This window comes from Pomacea canaliculata, linkage group LG8, assembly GCF_003073045.1.
Source record: "Pomacea canaliculata isolate SZHN2017 linkage group LG8, ASM307304v1, whole genome shotgun sequence".
Classification (NCBI taxonomy): Eukaryota; Metazoa; Mollusca; class Gastropoda; order Architaenioglossa; family Ampullariidae; genus Pomacea; species Pomacea canaliculata.
In genome coordinates this window covers 9,470,348-9,487,802 of record NC_037597.1, presented here as the reverse complement: position 1 = coordinate 9,487,802, position 17,455 = coordinate 9,470,348, and the positions used below count along the sequence as shown (strand labels likewise).

At 39.5% G+C, this 17,455-nt stretch overlaps 2 protein-coding genes and 1 long non-coding RNA gene across 6 annotated transcripts; 2 read left to right on the top strand and 1 right to left on the bottom strand.

Moving 5' to 3' along the window:
• Positions 1–3,284, top strand: LOC112570591 (solute carrier family 46 member 3-like). Its single transcript, XM_025249110.1, has 4 exons — positions 1–1,602; positions 1,950–2,033; positions 2,212–2,368; positions 2,537–3,284. Exons 1-4 carry the CDS (start codon positions 276–278, stop codon positions 2,619–2,621), a joined length of 1,653 nt encoding a protein of 550 aa, XP_025104895.1. The 5' UTR covers positions 1–275; the 3' UTR covers positions 2,622–3,284.
• A 1,674-nt stretch (positions 3,285–4,958) lies between these two features.
• On the top strand, positions 4,959–16,041 carry LOC112570752 (translation initiation factor IF-2, mitochondrial-like). Of its 4 annotated transcripts, none has more exons than XM_025249350.1 (17): positions 4,959–5,068; positions 5,744–5,977; positions 6,409–6,514; positions 7,801–7,863; positions 8,226–8,340; positions 8,612–8,772; positions 9,003–9,179; positions 9,717–9,766; positions 9,988–10,077; positions 10,525–10,649; positions 10,930–11,008; positions 12,338–12,463; positions 13,033–13,264; positions 13,658–13,795; positions 14,017–14,181; positions 14,413–14,553; positions 15,390–16,041. In XM_025249350.1, the coding sequence occupies exons 2-17, from the start codon at positions 5,750–5,752 to the stop codon at positions 15,560–15,562; spliced, it is 2,169 nt and encodes a 722-aa protein (XP_025105135.1). In that variant the 5' UTR covers positions 4,959–5,068; positions 5,744–5,749; the 3' UTR covers positions 15,563–16,041. The 4 variants fall into 4 exon arrangements, with proteins under 4 accessions (XP_025105135.1, XP_025105137.1, XP_025105136.1 ...); XM_025249352.1 differs by having other exon boundaries at positions 4,973–5,015; XM_025249351.1 differs by having other exon boundaries at positions 5,004–5,142.
• On the bottom strand, positions 15,984–17,197 carry LOC112570756. The gene is made up of 2 exons (XR_003100692.1): positions 16,884–17,197; positions 15,984–16,300 (listed from the first exon to the last, which is right to left on the bottom strand). It is a non-coding gene; the product is annotated as an uncharacterized LOC112570756 (long non-coding RNA).
• Positions 17,198–17,455: the final 258 nt, after the last annotated feature.

The window sequence follows — 17,455 nt, the reverse complement described above, 5'->3', positions numbered from 1 at the left end:
ATGGGTGAGGTTTAGCATCGAGGGCTGAATGTTGAGGTTCTGATGATCTTCCAGACGGTAATGGCCATCTCGCATGACTGTGCGCGTGCAGCTCTCATGGGCAGGGAGTGAAAGACTTGCAGTCCGGTGCTAGTCTGGGCGTGTAGTCACCTTGGACTAATCAGATGCCGATTCTCTAACCCTAACTCTCTTTGACACTACTCTAAGGTCAAGGTTTGCTCAAAGAAAGTGTCCTGAAAGTGTTCTGTAGCTGAAAAGGTTAAAGGAAAACCACCATGGCCGACATAAAAAGACTGCTGTCAGATGAGCAAGAAACTCACTTCGGAGAAGACAACCACTTGCTAACTCCACCCGTAGAAGCCTGCAGAGGTCCTCCTCTCCTTGCGCATTCTGCATACGGGCGAGCGGAGATCGCGTCTTTACCTCTGACCCTAAGAGGCGTGGGCAGGCGCTGGGGTCACAACCTGCCGTCCTACCGCCTGCGATCTCGTGAGAGTCTGGAGGGACACACCAGCTCCTACTCCCCGCACCGCGCGCGCCTGGCGCTGCTGATCTTCCTCTTCCTGAGGGACGTGGCCACCAACACCAGCGGCTCCATCGGCTCGCAGTACATGAACTACCGCTTCCAGCGCATGTACGTGGGTGATGGCGACGTCAACTCCACCGTTACCACCACCAACAACGCCTCAGTCTGCAGCTCTACCGTTAGCAATGCCACGAACCAGGAGGAGGACGAGGCCCAGAAGCAGTTGACGGCCTTCAATTTGTACGTCTTCTACACTGGCACGTGCACCATGATCGTGGCCGCCTTCTTCATGGGCGCCCTGTCCGACGTCAAGGGGCGGAGCCTGCTGCTGGTGCTGCCCAGCTTGGCCAGCCTGCTGGACCATGTGTACCACTTGTTGATGATGTGGTTCGACCTGGACGTACGCTTCCTGTACCTGGTTGCGGCGCTGCACGGCATCACGGGGTCCTACTGCGCCCTGTCGATGGGGATCTTCGCCGTCACCGCCGACCTGACACCGCCCAGCAAATCCCGCACCATGGCCATCGCCGTGATGGAGTTCGTCACTGCCATTGCCGCCGTAGTGGGCAAGCTAGTGTCCGGCTACCTTCTGCAAAACTTTGGCTACTTCAACGCCAGCCTCCTGCCCGCCCTCTTCTACCTCGCCTCGTTCCTCGTCTGCGTCGTCGCTGTGCCCGAGACTGTGCCGCTGCAGGACCGTGAGAAGCAGCCGCGCTGCCCCAACCCACTCAAGTCCGTCAAGAACATTTTCATTTTCTACATAGCAGGCCCCAAGTGGAAGCGATTCCAGTTCACTCTTTCCTTGCTTCTCCTTTCTGTTATCACCGTGTGTACCGCCGGCCATGGCGGTGTCTTCACCCTCTACCTGTTGGCGCCGCCCTTCTGCTGGGACCCTGAGCAGTTCGGGGTGTACGGGGCTGCTGGAACGGCCACCCAATCCTTCTCCAGGCTGATCGGCCTCAAGACTATGCACGTGTTTTTCTCCGATTCCGTCATCCTACTCCTCGCAATCATGTCTTTGGCCGGCTCACTGGTTATCGAGGGCTTGTCCTCCACTACCGCCATGATGTACGGCAGTAAGTACACGCGTCCTAGTGCTCACGGCGGGAGTAGTGATTATAACACACAGTATCATGTTATAAAGCTGTGCTTGTGTAAGGGATGGAGATGTGTGTGTGTGTCCAGGAGGCAGAAAAGAACGCAAACAAGCAAGCAGACCGGAAGAACGAAAAAAATCATTTAGTAGGAAAGTGCTTCCACCGTGGGGGTATTTTGCACTATGGGGAAGAGGGATGATGGAATTAGTGGGGTCATGTAGGGTTTGTGGGGATAGATAGATGGTGTTCATTATGATAATGTTCATGATCATGCTTGACAGAGCATGAAGGTGTGAAGTGTTTTACTAATCTTGTGTCTGATACAGCTATACCAGCCGGTCTCATCTCACCCCTCATCTCCCCCATCGTCCGCTCTCTGATGTCCAGTATGGCAGGTCCTCAAAAACAAGGTATTCATCGTCGTCGTCGTTGTAATCGTTTTGTTATCCGCCTTGAATTACTTACAGAGATTGGTCAATGGGGTTCAAAAGATCAGTCAGGTTTCGTAAAGTAGAAGACAGTGAATAAAGAGTACGTGGCATGGACTGAGGTGTTAATGATGTTTGCCTGCCCTTGCTTGCCACCCAGGGGCGCTGTTTACCAGCATCGCGGTGGTGGAGACGGTGTGCAGCATAGCATCGACTACAGCCTACAACACGCTGTACAGCGCCACCCTCTCCTACATGCGCGGAGCTGTCTTCCTGTACATGGCGGCCGGCCTGGCCTTCTGCATCCTCATCATTCTGTAAGTGCAATTCACTCAAGTTTTATGAGACCGGGTAAACTAACCACGTTGAAACGTTTTAATGTCCTTATCTAAACGAACTTTTGTTTACAAAAATAATTAACCTGCATGCAGGTCACGTGTGCAACTACTGTCCCGAATGATGAACTGCGTGCTCATGTGTTGCAGGGGCCTCATGCGGATTGCACAGCTCGGCCCTTCGGTATATGAGGAGGTCCTGCAGGAAGAAGAGGATCAGCTTCAGACCACGTGACTGCCACGTGGCTTATCACCTCGGTTCGACGTAAATGTGGACGTTTAGCGTGTTCTCAGTGTGCAGAGACGACTGATAGTCCGTGTTGTCTCAACAGTGTAACCTTCACTCTACCTCGGTCTCGTGCATTCCACTGAATGCTCCGCGTTCTGTTGATGGACGATAAGAGAAAAGTTTCTAGATCTGATACTTTTCAGGTAATTACAGAAAATTACAGAGAACATCTCAGAAAATGAGGGTATGTCATCAATTATTCAGCGCATGCGCAGTACACGCTCGTTGGTGGTTAAAGCGGAAGTGGGGGTTCAGGTTGTTAGCCACTTCGTTATCTCTTCGTGTCGCGTACAACATAACCACAATATTTGTTCTTCTAGTTTTTAGGTATTTACTGTCTGAAAAGAAGATACTATTAACTTTTCTCCCACCTTTCTTCGTTGACTGTTGCGGCAATGCAGTATACAGGCTTATTCACTCTTTCTCTTCACGCTCATGTCTCAGCAAAAGTAACTGATGGCTGACCCCGGCATCCGTGTAACCACCGATCAGCGAGTAGTGCACAATAAATATGTTTTTTATTACTGGCCACATCCTTACAGAAATAAAAGAATATGAAGTGATGTTTTGCCTTTAAATTTCGCCTTGACATGTTTGCTAAATCATTAATATATATATATCAACAAACACAAAAATAATAGATTAATTTCACTAGTTGCGACCAGACCACACACACGCGAAAGAAAACAAAATAAAGGAAAGGTGGAAGAGTCATACAAAGACAGACCGTGCCGGACTCTTTCAAGCATTAAGCTTTAATCGTTTTCCTTTGTTTCTGCCACCCACTTAATAAAATTATTAATTCGGCAGAAGCAGGCAACTGAGAACAACTTTGTCAGACTCAGAACTTCTCTTTGATTCAAATCGCTCTTTATCCACGTCAATGAAGCTGAAATCGTGAACCTTGTAGGAGTGACAGAATGCTATAGAATAAGCCCCGCACATACGTCCATCCTCTTTTCCGCTAAATGCTGATTGATGTTGCCATGGCCACTGAACTAATAAAAAAAATCCTCATCACAATAGGCGGTGATCGTGTGTGGGACTTCTTTCTCAGCTTTTTTTTTTTAAATTATTAATCTCCATGCAACTTCCTCTGTTACAACCCTCTCACGTGTTCTGTCAGCAGCTTTCCTTAGGAAGAACTTCCGAAGAAGTCTCGATCATAGTCTTTTGTTGGAAGGGATCTTCTTGAATTGCATGGACCAGACGTGTTTCAGTGAGATTGTTTTCTTAAAAGATCACCTTCTATTAGCACTTCACTGTATACAGCAACCCAAGTCATACACTATACCTTATTGCTGGCCAGTGTAATAAATGCTACTACATGTATATATATATTTGCTGTTTTCGAATCTACAGGCTGAGACTAAGAAGGGTTTCACATTGTGCAATGCATCCGTTCCCATGGTCAAACAACCCAAAACGGTCAACCCAACAATATCTCAGGATTAGGATACAATGGAAGCAAAACCGCAAGCAGTATGACGTACAGTGTTATCATACATTGACTAATTGCTCAGTTGAATTTATGTTACTTGAAATATATTACAGCCTATAAATCTACGTGCATGCACACGCACATTGTGCCAGCTGAGAATGGCTATAACCATGTTTATGTGAAGCCTTCACCCACACAATTTTTACAAACAGCAATAGAGAAGCCGAAGGGAACATTACTCAGGAAGTTTATAGTCTCAGCTTATAGTATTCATATAAGAAAGTCCCCACACTACTGCAAGGAAAGTTACAACTGGTGTTTATGACTGAAACTATAAATCCTGCAGAAAATGAATGTACTGTTTTTCTCTTTCTTTTATCCTCTGTCTAGCTTTGTATATATTTGCATGTATCTGTGATAAAAACGCAGTTAAAAAAAAAAAAAATTATTTGCAACCACAGGAAAAGCGCTGTCACGCGTTACAAGGGAAGCAACTCTTGCGCAAACGTACAACTTGGTTTACGACGTTGCCTCCCGTAGCAGCTATGGTCCAAAGTTCATTTCTGGCAATACCCTCCATCTCCTTCAGTATCCTTCCCCCACACCTATCGTATTTGTGCAAACAAATTCTAAACCAACATACACGCCCAAGTCACGGACGTATCCGAGTCATATATATATAAGCAGGATTAAAAGTAGCCAATCTTTACTGCAAAAGAAAATAGCGCGTTTCCAAACCAAACATATTATATCCTCCCCAATCCTGAAATTAAAGGCAAGATTTTCATTTTATAATTAAATCCACGAAATAAGTAAGAAATGTCCCTTCTCTTTGCACGATTCGCTTGAAGCCATGGAGTGTCGGTGTGGTAATGACACCAAGATGGCAGCCTCCTTGAGTAAGACATGACTTTCATGGCGATGACTTTTCTGTCAGTAGTCGTATGCGTCAGTAAGTTTATGCTGCCGAAGGGAAACGTCGTTTATGCGTTACGAAAAGGATGATTTGTTCTTTGTATATTCTATGTATGTTAATACTGCTTATCTTTTGATATGTTTGTAAATATGCTGACCATCGCTGCTAACAAAATTGTTACTCTTGTGAATAATCAGGAGTAACATTAAAAAGAACCCACTCAGTTTGGTTTCTTCGTTCAGCCGAGCAAGCGATCCTCTGATCGATCCATTTTCTTTACTAGTGCGGACAATTTTTTGCTTTCTTTAAAGTGTTGTGCGTTTTTGTGCAATATCATTTTACAACTCTTGTTCTTGTTATTTGGTTCCTCGTTGTTTTCTGTGTCTGATTTTATTCATCTTTTAGTACGGTTGTATATTCTTTTATAATTCTTATGTTATTTGTTTGTTTTCCTGTCCCTCGTATGATATCCATGTTTCGTTCTTGTTCCTAAGCGTTCAGAGCATACTCCTTAGGAGTGTGAGTATTCTCTTTACAAATTTTGCATTTATTATGTGTGAAGGGTGTTTGTGGTAACTATCGAATGATTGGAAGCGATGAGGAAGGGTGTGAGAATCAATCACATCCATATATCACATTATCCATGTACATAAGATTTCTTAAATTGATGCATAAGTAAACATTACTGATCTCAAATCATTTACTACACAGATTACCATGTGCAGTAGACTCTTCCTTCAAGCATGGAGTTTGATGAACAAGCATCAGCTCATTTCCTACCCTAGAATACAATGTGGTTTCCCTCCGTGTTCTCTGAAAAAGCAATGGCCAGCAGTATTGCTTTTAACAGTTCAAGAGCAGAATTTCACATGGTGTCAGAGGCGGCGGCTCCATATATCAAACACATTATTTGTAGCCAAAGCAAGAAATTCCAAGAAAAAGCTGGTAAGAGACAATGTCAACAACAGTTTTAGCAGTCTGGCATCATCTAGCTAAACCCAGATACGGAGGCATCTCTTCTAATCTTACCTTTTCTATTTACACATAATTGTTGTGATTCATTGACGATTGCTTCTGATAGTATTAAATGTTTAAGTGCAGTTTTACTTGTACCCACAAACAAAATGCTTTCTTATGGTAGTGGTACTTGTCTTTTTCTCCTGCACACCATTTGAATACTTTCTCTAGCAAGTACTGTATTACAGTTTATATTAAGGTCATTTTGTAAAACATGATTGGTCTGTAAGTGAGTAAGAGAGTGTATGCATATGTTTACCAGATGCATGATTGCATACACAATCTCTAATATGCCAGAATATCTATGTTTTAATAATATTGCTACTGTCTTGTAATTATTTTAAACATGATCTTCGCAGGTGAAAGCTGTGAATGTGAACAAAAAAGCAATTGAGCTGCCATTGATAAAGGTCCACAACAATATGACAGTAGCAGAGTTAGGAGAAGCATTAGGCAAAGGCACTGGTAAGCGTTACATGGTCTCTGCATTTAGTAGGCTAGAGTATTCATTCACGTTTCGTGTGTTGTACTAGATTGCTCATACATTAAGTGGGCTGCATTAGAGTATTTACATATTGTGTACACTGTACTAGAGTTCTCATATTTAGTGGACTGTACTAGAGTACTCACACACAAAATACATGCGTATTATTGTTTTCTTATTCATTCTTTTTTGCATCAGAGTTTTAAGATAACTTATAACTTAAAAAGTGTCATATATGAACTTACAGGAAAAGGGAACAGAAAATGGCAAGTTGTGTTGAAATTATAGATGATGACCTAAATCATCTCCACTCACTGTTTCATTTCTCAAACCAACTGTTAAGTTATAGTCATATCTAAAATATTAAAATGCAGCTGCATGCCAGTTCTTAGAGGCTGCCAAGATTTATATTCTTTCACAAAGAAAAGCATACTGACTCTGATTTGTGGCATCAGAAGCATTACCATCATGCCAGTCTTCTTGACTGTGCTCAGCTCTTTCTCGCTTGGAATTGTACATCACAATCTCCCGATCCACAGTGCCAGCATTTCAGTGATCACACTTAGTAAATGCTCATGCTAAATGAATTAGTTTTAGTTTATTCCTTGTTACTCCTCGAGGAGCATAGGGCCGCAACAACACCTCACCAGCAGAACCAGTTTTGGGCAGTCCCCCTCAGTTGGACCCATGTGGTACCGACATCCTTTGGCTTGCTCTCTTCTGTTCTTTACCAGAAGGAATCAGATGCTCATTTAACAACTTAACATTCCTTGTACTATCCACTTGTATTTGGATTCCACTCTGGCATGCTTTACTTGCTTTCTTGAGCTGCAGTGTATAAACTGAAATTATGATCATCTGTTTAGTATGCTAACATTTCTTAAGACTTTTCAATATATTTGCAATATTTCTCTGTTGTCTCTAACCTGTGTTTTTTGGAGTGTCACTGTTAAATCTGCAGTGTGATTACCTGTTCTCCTGGAATGCAGTGAGTCTTCACATTGTTCTTTCTACATCTTTGTGACTTTTTCTTGGATCCTGTTCAGCACAATGAGCTAGCCTTTTAGTTGAGATGTTGTGCTCTACAAATTAACTTGTTATTATTACTATCCCAGTTCTATATTTTAGAAGTAATTGTAAGTAAACTATTGTTTTGTGACTAGAGTGGAAATGATACAGGACATCAGTATCTGTCATGTCAGTCCGTCTTTCCCCTGTTGATGTGGTTTTAAAATAAAATTCATTTACCTTTTACAATTATTTTCAGATCATGTGTTTGAGGTGTTGACTTTTGTCAAGGAAGGAGGCAAATATAATCATAAGAAATCAGGCATGTATGAAACTTAATTCAGTTTATTTATTGTCAGTAACAGTGTAAAATGCAGCAATAGATTGTCTATCACATTTGAAAGACTGTTTATTTTATTACTCTTATTCTTTTATAGATATTAAACTGTTTGATAACAGCCATTTGTTTAACTACATTTAAGTCAGGTTGACGAGAGTGTACGGTTAGCTGATTAATGTCAATAAGATACTTTTTAATCATTTGATGCCCAGTTTATTTGGGTCCTGAAATACTAAATGTAAATCCACATATCTAAAGCTACGTTGGAATGCAAAATATGGAGCATAGAACTTGCTAAATGAATTGTCTCCAAGAAAAAAGAAATGGCACGTTTTTATTTTCAGTAATTGATGACATAAAAATAATCCAAGAAATAGTGAAGAAGTCTGGCATGCGCAGCATAACAGTGGCACGTCATAAAACAACTAAAGAGAAAGAACAAGGTGATGTTGAAAGACAGTAAGTGGTTCACACTGAAGTGTTTTTTGCTTACCACTCAGTATATTTTTTGTAGGTAAGATTCTGATGATTTCTGTCCATGCAAAGCATGAGACTAAAACCTAAGAAAAAGATATTTTGCAATGATAAAGAAGATCACAGATGAGCTTTCCCTCATACCTTAATATTCTCAAATTCAAGTTCCATAATATATATATATGTTCACAGTTCATTTTATCCTAGGTCCATGTGTATATTGTCACCAAAATATTTTTTCCTCATTCGTTTACAGGCCTCCACCTGACCCTGCAGTTTTAGTTCGAAGACCTCCCATTGTCACAATCATGGGGCATGTAGACCATGGAAAAACCTCACTACTTGATCAACTGCGCCATTCCAACATTGTGGATCAAGAATTTGGTGGTATCACACAACATATTGGAGCCTTTTCTGGTAAACTTTGTAAACTTCTCTTTAATATTTAACCATCATTTCTTTTTTTTACTATATTTATTTTAAAGTTTCCTAATTTGCATTTTACTTATTCATATTAACAAGTCATACCACAGATGGTGTATATATGCACATCAGCTTATTCATCTGCATATGCGCATTTGGTGAGGATTGTAGTGCAGTTAATAAAAACCAGGGTTGCATGGGTTTAAATGAGGGTTATCTTGCAGTGAGGCTCCCTACAGGAGAGTCCATCTGCTTTCTGGACACACCAGGCCATGCAGCCTTTACAGCCATGCGAGCACGGGGAGCGCAGCTGACAGACATCATTATTCTGGTTGTGGCAGCAGATGATGGCGTCTTGCAACAGACAATAGAATCTATTCACCATGCCCGGGATGCTGGGGGTGAGTGGCTCTGTGTAAACCATTTAGACCAATCACTTTTGTAATGTTGAAGATATTTATACTTGATATGCTAACTCAACACAAAAAATTATCATTTTGATTTATTAAGCATTGATATATTATGTTTTTATTATTATTGAGTAGTAAAGTGATCAGGTATCAGCACATTGACGTTTGTAGAATAGAGATCTCTGAAAGTGAAATACAATGTTGATGCTAATGAAACATCACACGTTGCTGAAATTAGAGGTGCCTATTGTCTGCTGTAAATTTTCATGTTCAAAGTAGTCACAGCATTTGTATTTGCTCTATTTAAAAAAAAATTCATGAGAAACAGGGTTTGGATATTTGAAACTGAGGTTGAATGTAGCTTGCTAACATTGCTTTGAAGACTATTTTGTAGTAAGCTCGTATTTATCAGATACTGCACACACAGGGATGAGATGATAACAAAATTGGAAGAGGTCAAGCCCATAATTGGGGTAGAAGTATATAGTTTTTCTAAAAACCCATTTCACATGATTTATTCTGTTGCAGTTCCAATCATTGTTGCCATAAATAAAATTGACAAACCAGAAGCAGACATTGTGAGTATAAAATGTAATATTGTGAGTATATAATTTGATATTGTCACTGTTACCTGTACTTTGTTAATAAGAGCAACCACAGACCACAAGTGTTTCAGAATATTGAATCTCACATGTCAGTAAGAATTTCTTAAACCCTTCATATATGATTCTATTTATACCTTTTATGCCATATCATGATAAAGTTGATCTCCAGGATTTTGAACTATTATTTTCTATAGGAGCGCACTAAGCACATGCTCCTTGAACAACAGTTAGTGCTAGAAGAGTTTGGTGGAGACGTACAAGCAGTTCCTATCTCAGCCTTGACAGTGAGTTAAAAAGTGTTTTTGTTGGTAATGCTTCCTTGACAATTTTTATATTATTTTTACAAGAATTTTTGTTGTACTTTAAGTAGCACGTTAAATATTTTGTTTGGGGATGAGCAGGGGTGAAGGCTAGTGAGCAATGTGTCAAAGATTTAAGCGACTAATGTGGGATTATTGTACAAAATGTTCCTCCTTCAAAATTATCATCCACATGTCTAGTTCACGGGAGATAATGTTTGTGTTTGATGCAAAATGTGGGAATATTGTATCAGGCCAGATTTTGAAAATGGCATCATACACTTAGCTTGAACTAGTCATTTAAGACCCTCTCCCCTAAAAAAAAGCACCCCACTAGACCTTTAAAGAAATCACAGTAAATTACCGTAACTGTTTATGGCAATAGCAATCACTGCAGTCCAATTCTTGATCTATTTCAATCATTAACCTCAGGGTGCTAATATAGACCTGCTCCAAGAGGCAATCGTTACACAAGCAGAAATAATGCAGCTCAAGGGAGACCCTGTAGGTCTGATTGAAGGCCGCATTGTTGAGGCCAAAGTTGACAGTCGCAGAGGGTGAGTTAAACTAATATTATCAGACATCCTTTTTATTCATCCTTCATTTGTGATGAAATTGTATCTCTAGAAATGCAGATCTTCTGTTCGTTAAAGATTTATGAGAGAAGAAATTCAAAGTAAAGTGATTAAAGTCATCAGTGTTAGTCTTTCCATTACAATTTTAGAAATGTGCATAACTGTGATCACCAGTTCCAGAAGGAAAGTCATTTGTGTTGCTACAAATCCGCTTCATAAAGTAATATTTGCTTTATTAATTTTTAATGGTGATGTTAACCAGCAAGCTGGCCACTGCAGTAATACAGAGAGGAACACTGAAACGTGGAACTTACTTAGTTGCTGGAACTGCTTGGGCCAAGGTATTGAATATTTTATCATTCCTTTTTACCTTGATCAGCAATGTCATCTTACAGTTGATTTGAGATTGGTTTAGAGATAGAGGTTTTATAATGACAACATTTTCAGTTTGACATATTGTCTGATTAGTGTTGTGTGTGTGTTATGGGCAAGGGACATACATATAAAAGTAAACAAACTTACATCAAGGATATTCATGTGCACTTAAACAACATCACACGCCACTGACAATTCATCTGATGTTGACCAGCTGGACTGCAGATGGCACCAACAATTTCTGATGCCTATTTCTTTTAAATGTAGAAATGGGATGCGTGCTACCAACACTTTTTTTTGTGCGTTTGTTCTTTCTCAACTTGATAACTGCAATTCCTTGTTTGTAGGCTGCCCTGTATACCTTCTTCATAAACTGCAGATAGTACACTGCACTCCACTGCACGTCTGGTGCTTAGAGCTAGGAAACAGGATCATATCACTCCTTTATTTTTGTTTTGGCATCCAGTACAAACTGTCCCTTCTATGTTTTAATTTCTTTTCTGACTTTGCCCTATTTCTCTGAACTTCCCTATCCTTATGTCCCAGCCAGATGACTGCAATCTCCTAGCTATTCCTCTCACCAGAACGAAAGTGTATGGTCACAGGCTTTTTAGCTATTGTGCAGCAAAACAGTGGAACTCTCTCCCTTTCCATATCCACCACCTACCCACTATTGAATCCTTTAAATGTGCGCTGAAAATCCACCTCTTCCTTAAGCATTACTCCTAACAACAGTCCACACAATGCCAGTCCTTTTTCACACCCTTTCCCCCTTTTCCACTTATTACTACTTCCTTACTTGTCTTCCATTGCAGAATCACAGTAATCACAGTCCTGTTTACTTGGTTCCTCTTTGGGTTTTCTGTATTTGGCTTGTATTCATAATCAGTACTGCTCTTTATCCTTCTTATCCTTCATGTGTTGCTTCTGTCTCTCACATGTTTTCCGGGCGGTCTGATGGCGCAGTGGTTAGTGCCTGTCACCAACACAGTAAGGGTTGGCTGTCCTAGGTTCAGCTCTTGTCTCGAGCATGCTGTTTTTTCTGTGCATGTGGCATCTGCTTACAGGACTGGCTGCCTTTCCGTGATATAGCTGGCTTGGCATAAAAACACTAATTTCCCCCCTCATATTTTGTTCTTGTCTTGTTTTTAAACGCTACAAGCATGCTTCTTATGAGTGTAAGTATGCACTATAGAAATCTTACTTTTATTATGATTAACGGAAGGTTTATAAAGAAATCAGAATTAGAAATGGGATTTGTCAGCTTCATTTGAACCTTAAAATTACTACTGTAGGTGCGCGGAATGTTTGATGACACTGGAAGACCCTTGCAAGAAGCTCCGCCATCAACCCCAGTAGAAATCCTTGGCTGGAAAGAGTTGCCTTCTGCTGGAGATGAGGTTCTTGAAGTTACTTCAGAGGTAATCCTTTACAAGAAGCTTCACAGTGTCACTTGTTACCTGTGATCATGTATATTCCCATTCATGCAGTCACACACAAATATGCATACACGTAGATGCACTTTCTGATTCAGTATCGTGTTGTCCTTTCATAGTTTTCCTTAGTTTATTCCTTGCTGCTCCTTTGAGGAGCATAAGGCCGCAACAACACCTCGCCAGCGGACCTGGTTTTGGGCAGCCCTCTTCATTTGGGCCCATGTGGTTCCGATGTCCTTTGCCTCGCTCTCTACTGTTCTTTTCCAAGTCTGCTTTGGTATAGTTTTCCTTAGTAAACGCCGACTTCAAGTAAAAAATGGTGATATTTTTCATGTCTACTGTTTTATATTTTTTCTGGTTAGTTAAATCAGTTGCTCAGTTATAAGCTACTTTACAAATTTCATGATCCTGGCATTAATCCATATAGGATGCTTTTACTGTCATGCACAATCCTAACGTTGGTACCAAGATCATATTTATGCTTCTTCAAAATATCATTGTATCTGTACCACTTTATGGTGTTAAACTGTATGCATGTCTATTTCCACTGCTAGACCACCCTAAAACGTGTAATAGACTGGCGGCAGCAACAGACTGAACTAAGAAAATTAGAGCAGGACCAGGTTGTCATCAATGAGCATCGAGAAGAACAGAAGCAGCAGCACCGTGAGGCTATGAGGCAACGACGTGAAGCTGGTTTCAATTGGGCTAGAAAAAATCCTGGCCCCAGGCCAAAAGAGGCTATTATTGCTCATGAAGGACCTCAGTTCTCCCTTGTTCTAAAAGGTATCTTTTACACTGTTCATGATTATTTGGGTTCCCCCCCCCCCCACATCCCTTTTATCTCTTGGGTGTAAAAAAATATGTCAAATGTATATGTGACACGGTTATTATTTTTCCTGTCTTTTCTATTATGTGGCATAGAATGCTTCCAGGACTGTCTAACTCACCAGAATCTAAGAGCAGAGATATGGCCTACTAATTCACCAGTGAAAAAAAGATCTTCAGATCTCTGCGGTGTCTCTGTGCACAGTAGACTTAGTCTTCTGGAGTTCTCTGAACATTTAAAGATGGAAGTTTTTTTTCTCTATAAAGGACTATTTTACTTAAAACTTTTCTTTAAACAGATGGATAAACTTTGTATTTAAACAACATAAAAAGATTTGCTCTTTACAACAGGTGATGTAGATGGATCACTTGAGGCAATTTTAGACACACTTGACACATACAACTCTAAAAAGTGTCGACTAGATCTTATCCATTATGGTGTCGGCAGCATAACGGAATCAGATGTTGAACTAGCAGAAGCCTTTAAAGGTAAGGAATTATTGGTCATTTACAGAATCTTTTGGTTGTATTTTTTTTTTAAGTTGCAATTGCTTTTACCCGATTTTTTTGTGTATGGAAAGCTTTAACTCCATTAGCTTTGAGCACTTTATGAATAAGTTTGCTTACATTTATTATGCATTTTACCATGTATTTTATCTTTTAAATTAATTTTAGAAACTGTTCATGTTAATCTATTGGTTTAACTGCAGGTGAAATATTTGGCTTCAATGTGGAGGTGCCAGCAGCAGTTAGCAAACTTGCATTATCAAAGCAGGTGCCTATAAGAATTCACAAAGTCATCTATCATCTGTTTGATGATCTACGAAAAAGAATTAGTTCACATTTGCCTATTTTGGAAGAGGAAGATGTGATTGGTGAGTCCTCATATATCTGTGGATGTGTCAGTGACTCTTGCTCGCTTGTAAGGTTAAATGTTATATAGGAACATACATATGAATCCATGCAACTGAAACTTTTTGTTATTTGTTATAAATTTCTAGTATGTGTGCTTATTTCACCACCTTTGTGTGCAAACTTTTCTTGAACTCTTTAAGTATTTGTTAATAAGTGCTCTTTAATCCTGGTATTTGTTAATAACTGGACAGGTGAAGCAAAGGTTCTGCAGGTTTTCCATGTAACAGAAGGTCGGAACAAGATAAGTGTGGCTGGGTGCAGATGTACAAAGGGAATATTGAATAAAAAGAAGAACTTTAAAGTGTTGCGTATGGATGAGGTCATTTACCAAGGTGAATCACTGTTTCTAAAATTCTGCTAAAATTTATTTATAGTCTGTTCTCCATTTGACTGTTCATTTAGTATTCAATTTTTGTTTAACTATTTGACTTCGAAGCTGACTTGTCCTGCCCCATAGCAAAAAGCCCCAGCTTTGGAGAATGATTCATTAAACTAGACAAAAGGACATGCATATTTAAAGATAAATAAATGTGGAAAAAATTTACTAAGAATTAAGTAGTAATGTGTTTCAGAAGCAGAACATAAACAGGCAAATATTGATTTGGTGCTTTTATGGCTTAGCTGATCAGTCTGTGATTCTCCCTGTTCAAACTTAATTATTTCATTTGCATTGAATCAAAATAATGATATGTATATCTAGAAAGCAACATCAACATTATGCTTCTTTTAAAGGAAAACTGATTTATTGAATTTTATGAATTACATGCTAGCTGCAATTACAAATACAAATACTATTTCCCCAAATCTGGGTGAACTCTTCTGTTCTTAAGATATACTACTACAAAAATTACCATGTGCAGAATAATGTCAAAATTATGGTGTTACATTATGCCTAATTGACATTTGTTCCCACTCTGCTATTGGCTGAGGCATTCACAGGATAAAGCTATCTTATCATGACCTCTGTGTTTTGACCTCATTCTGTGAATGTTGATGTTTGTTTCCTGAGAATAAAGGAAAGTATTCACCCAGATTTAGGAAAAAAAATAGTATCTTGCCATGAGCTTTATCAAATCTTTAGAAAACACAGTTCGCACCCAATTAGACCTTTAATGACTTCTGTTCATATGTGAATATTTGGTCTAAACCAGATTTAATGCTTGTGCAGGGGAGATTAAGTCACTGAAACACTTCAAGGTGGAAGTAGAATCCATCAAAATGGACAGAGAATGTGGAATAAACGTGGATGATCCAAACCTTGAGTTTCAAGTGGGTGATGTGATAATCTGCTACGATGTGCGCGAAATGGAGCAGGATATAGACTGGCAGCCACACTTCTAACCACAAGAAATAATTAATAAATTTGTGTGGAATCAGTTTTTTCAATTTCAAAGATAGTGACCTGCATTTTTTCACAAAGACCATCATAAAGATTTCAAAAGTAACTTTTTTAAATTTGAAGATTAAATTGTTTATAGTATATCACAATTTAGATCATAAAACTAAAATTGTGATTATTTATAAAATATTTTTGAACTTAAAAATGTGAAATAGTTTCTCATGTTTATATTTATTTTGTCATCTTCATTTTGCCAATTGTGAAATAATATGAACTTGGTGTGATTGTGTGTGTGCACACGCATACATGGGTGTGTGTGTGTGCATGCATGTGTATGCACATGCATTTATGCATGTACACATTTCTAAATGAAGCAGAAAATATTTGTCTTTTTCTAAAAAAGCAATATTCACCAAAACATTGTTTGGATACAATAATATTTTATCATCCTTAGTAATAAAAGCAGTGGGTTTCTTTCAAATTGTTGTCTTCACTTCATTATTCGAAAGTACTCCGTCAGCATACATATTTAAAGGGAAGTCTTGCATCTTGCCATTTCCTGTTCACAGGCTAGGTTGTAGCTTGCAGAAATAGCTGTCGGAATTTTAGAGAAATGACTAATTTATATACACACCTTTCTCACATGTAGAGTGGCTGAAAGTTTAATATCCTTGCTTGTGAAATTTGAAAACTGCTCCAAACTGTTGATTTGAAGCAAGGGAGATCATCTCTTCAGAATTCTGGAAACAAAGCAGCATCAAGTGATTGTTATATTGATAAAAATACAATATATTTGACCTTGTGATGGCATCACTTTCAATTGCCATAAGGTGGTGCATTTGTATGTGTCCAACTGATTTCATTAATCTACTGACATTCCTTATCCAGCTTCCATCTGCCTGCTTTCATGTTACAAAGTGATATTAGTCAAAAACTGGAATTGTCAATGAGTTATCATCAGAGCTTGAGGTTTAGAATATTATAGTCTAAACAGGAGAATATTTTTTGATATTCCTTAAATTTATTTTGAAATGGGCAACTAGAGCAACCCTACCACTCAAAAGAAATTTTCAGATGACACCAGGATTTGCAGGTAGTCAGGTGTCATAATTTAAAGCTGACTATTCATTTTAAGGGATTGACATTGAATGTGTTAAACGTTACTTTGGTCCCATATTTTCTTACATGGACATTAATTTTCTCTTTATTGATATTAATATAAATGTTAATATTTTTCACAGGGGAATTCAGTGATGCATTTTTTGCTTATAATCATTGGTTTGAAAGCTAGGTTTTAATGATGTGGTCTTTTGTTTCACTCACCTCAACAACTCAGATAATTATAGCTCGCTCGAATTCCAGCATCGATCATATCTCTCTTGAGTCTGCACTAGGCTTTATAGTGAGTCAGAAATAATGCTTGCCAAACCTTTGACCCAGACTGATAACATCCTCATGTCAAATTGTGTGACCCATTCTTACTCCTCCCTTCCTCTCCTTGTGTTTGTACGTGCCTTTCCCTCTAAGGAAACAATGCCCATCATGCTACTTGGTTAAGACGCAAAACTAAATTAAAGCTGTCCTTGTGGAACTGATGCTGCTTTCTCCTCTCTCTTTTTTGTCTGTTACTGTACTCCTACGATCTGATCTGTTTTACATAGAAAGGAGCATAACTGTTTTGCGGAAGATATACCCCTAACCATCAGACATAGGACAGCGTTAATTTATTAATCATTTCAGAAAGGCCACCGATCAATACCGGCGGCACAGTGCAACGCGCGTGGAAGCTGCTGGGACTACTGCTGCATGCCGGCTCGTGACGCGTGCATACTAATGTCAGTTTATTCGCCAAAGAGTTACAACTTGACAGCACGAAGACAGAGGCAGTGAGCGCT

Excerpts from the sequence above, each read along its gene's own strand:
- LOC112570591 (XM_025249110.1), top strand. The coding sequence starts at position 276 with ATGGCCGACATAAAAAGACTGCTGTCAGATGAGCAAGAAACTCACTTC. Across the intron at positions 2,034-2,211 it reads GGCAGGTCCTCAAAAACAAG|GGGCGCTGTTTACCAGCATC; the intron begins GTATTCATCGTC and ends CTTGCCACCCAG. Across the intron at positions 2,369-2,536 it reads TTCTGCATCCTCATCATTCT|GGGCCTCATGCGGATTGCAC; the intron begins GTAAGTGCAATT and ends CATGTGTTGCAG.
- LOC112570752 (XM_025249350.1), top strand. The coding sequence starts at position 5,750 with ATGTGCAGTAGACTCTTCCTTCAAGCATGGAGTTTGATGAACAAGCAT. Across the intron at positions 5,978-6,408 it reads GAAATTCCAAGAAAAAGCTG|GTGAAAGCTGTGAATGTGAA; the intron begins GTAAGAGACAAT and ends TGATCTTCGCAG. Across the intron at positions 8,773-9,002 it reads ACATATTGGAGCCTTTTCTG|TGAGGCTCCCTACAGGAGAG; the intron begins GTAAACTTTGTA and ends GTTATCTTGCAG.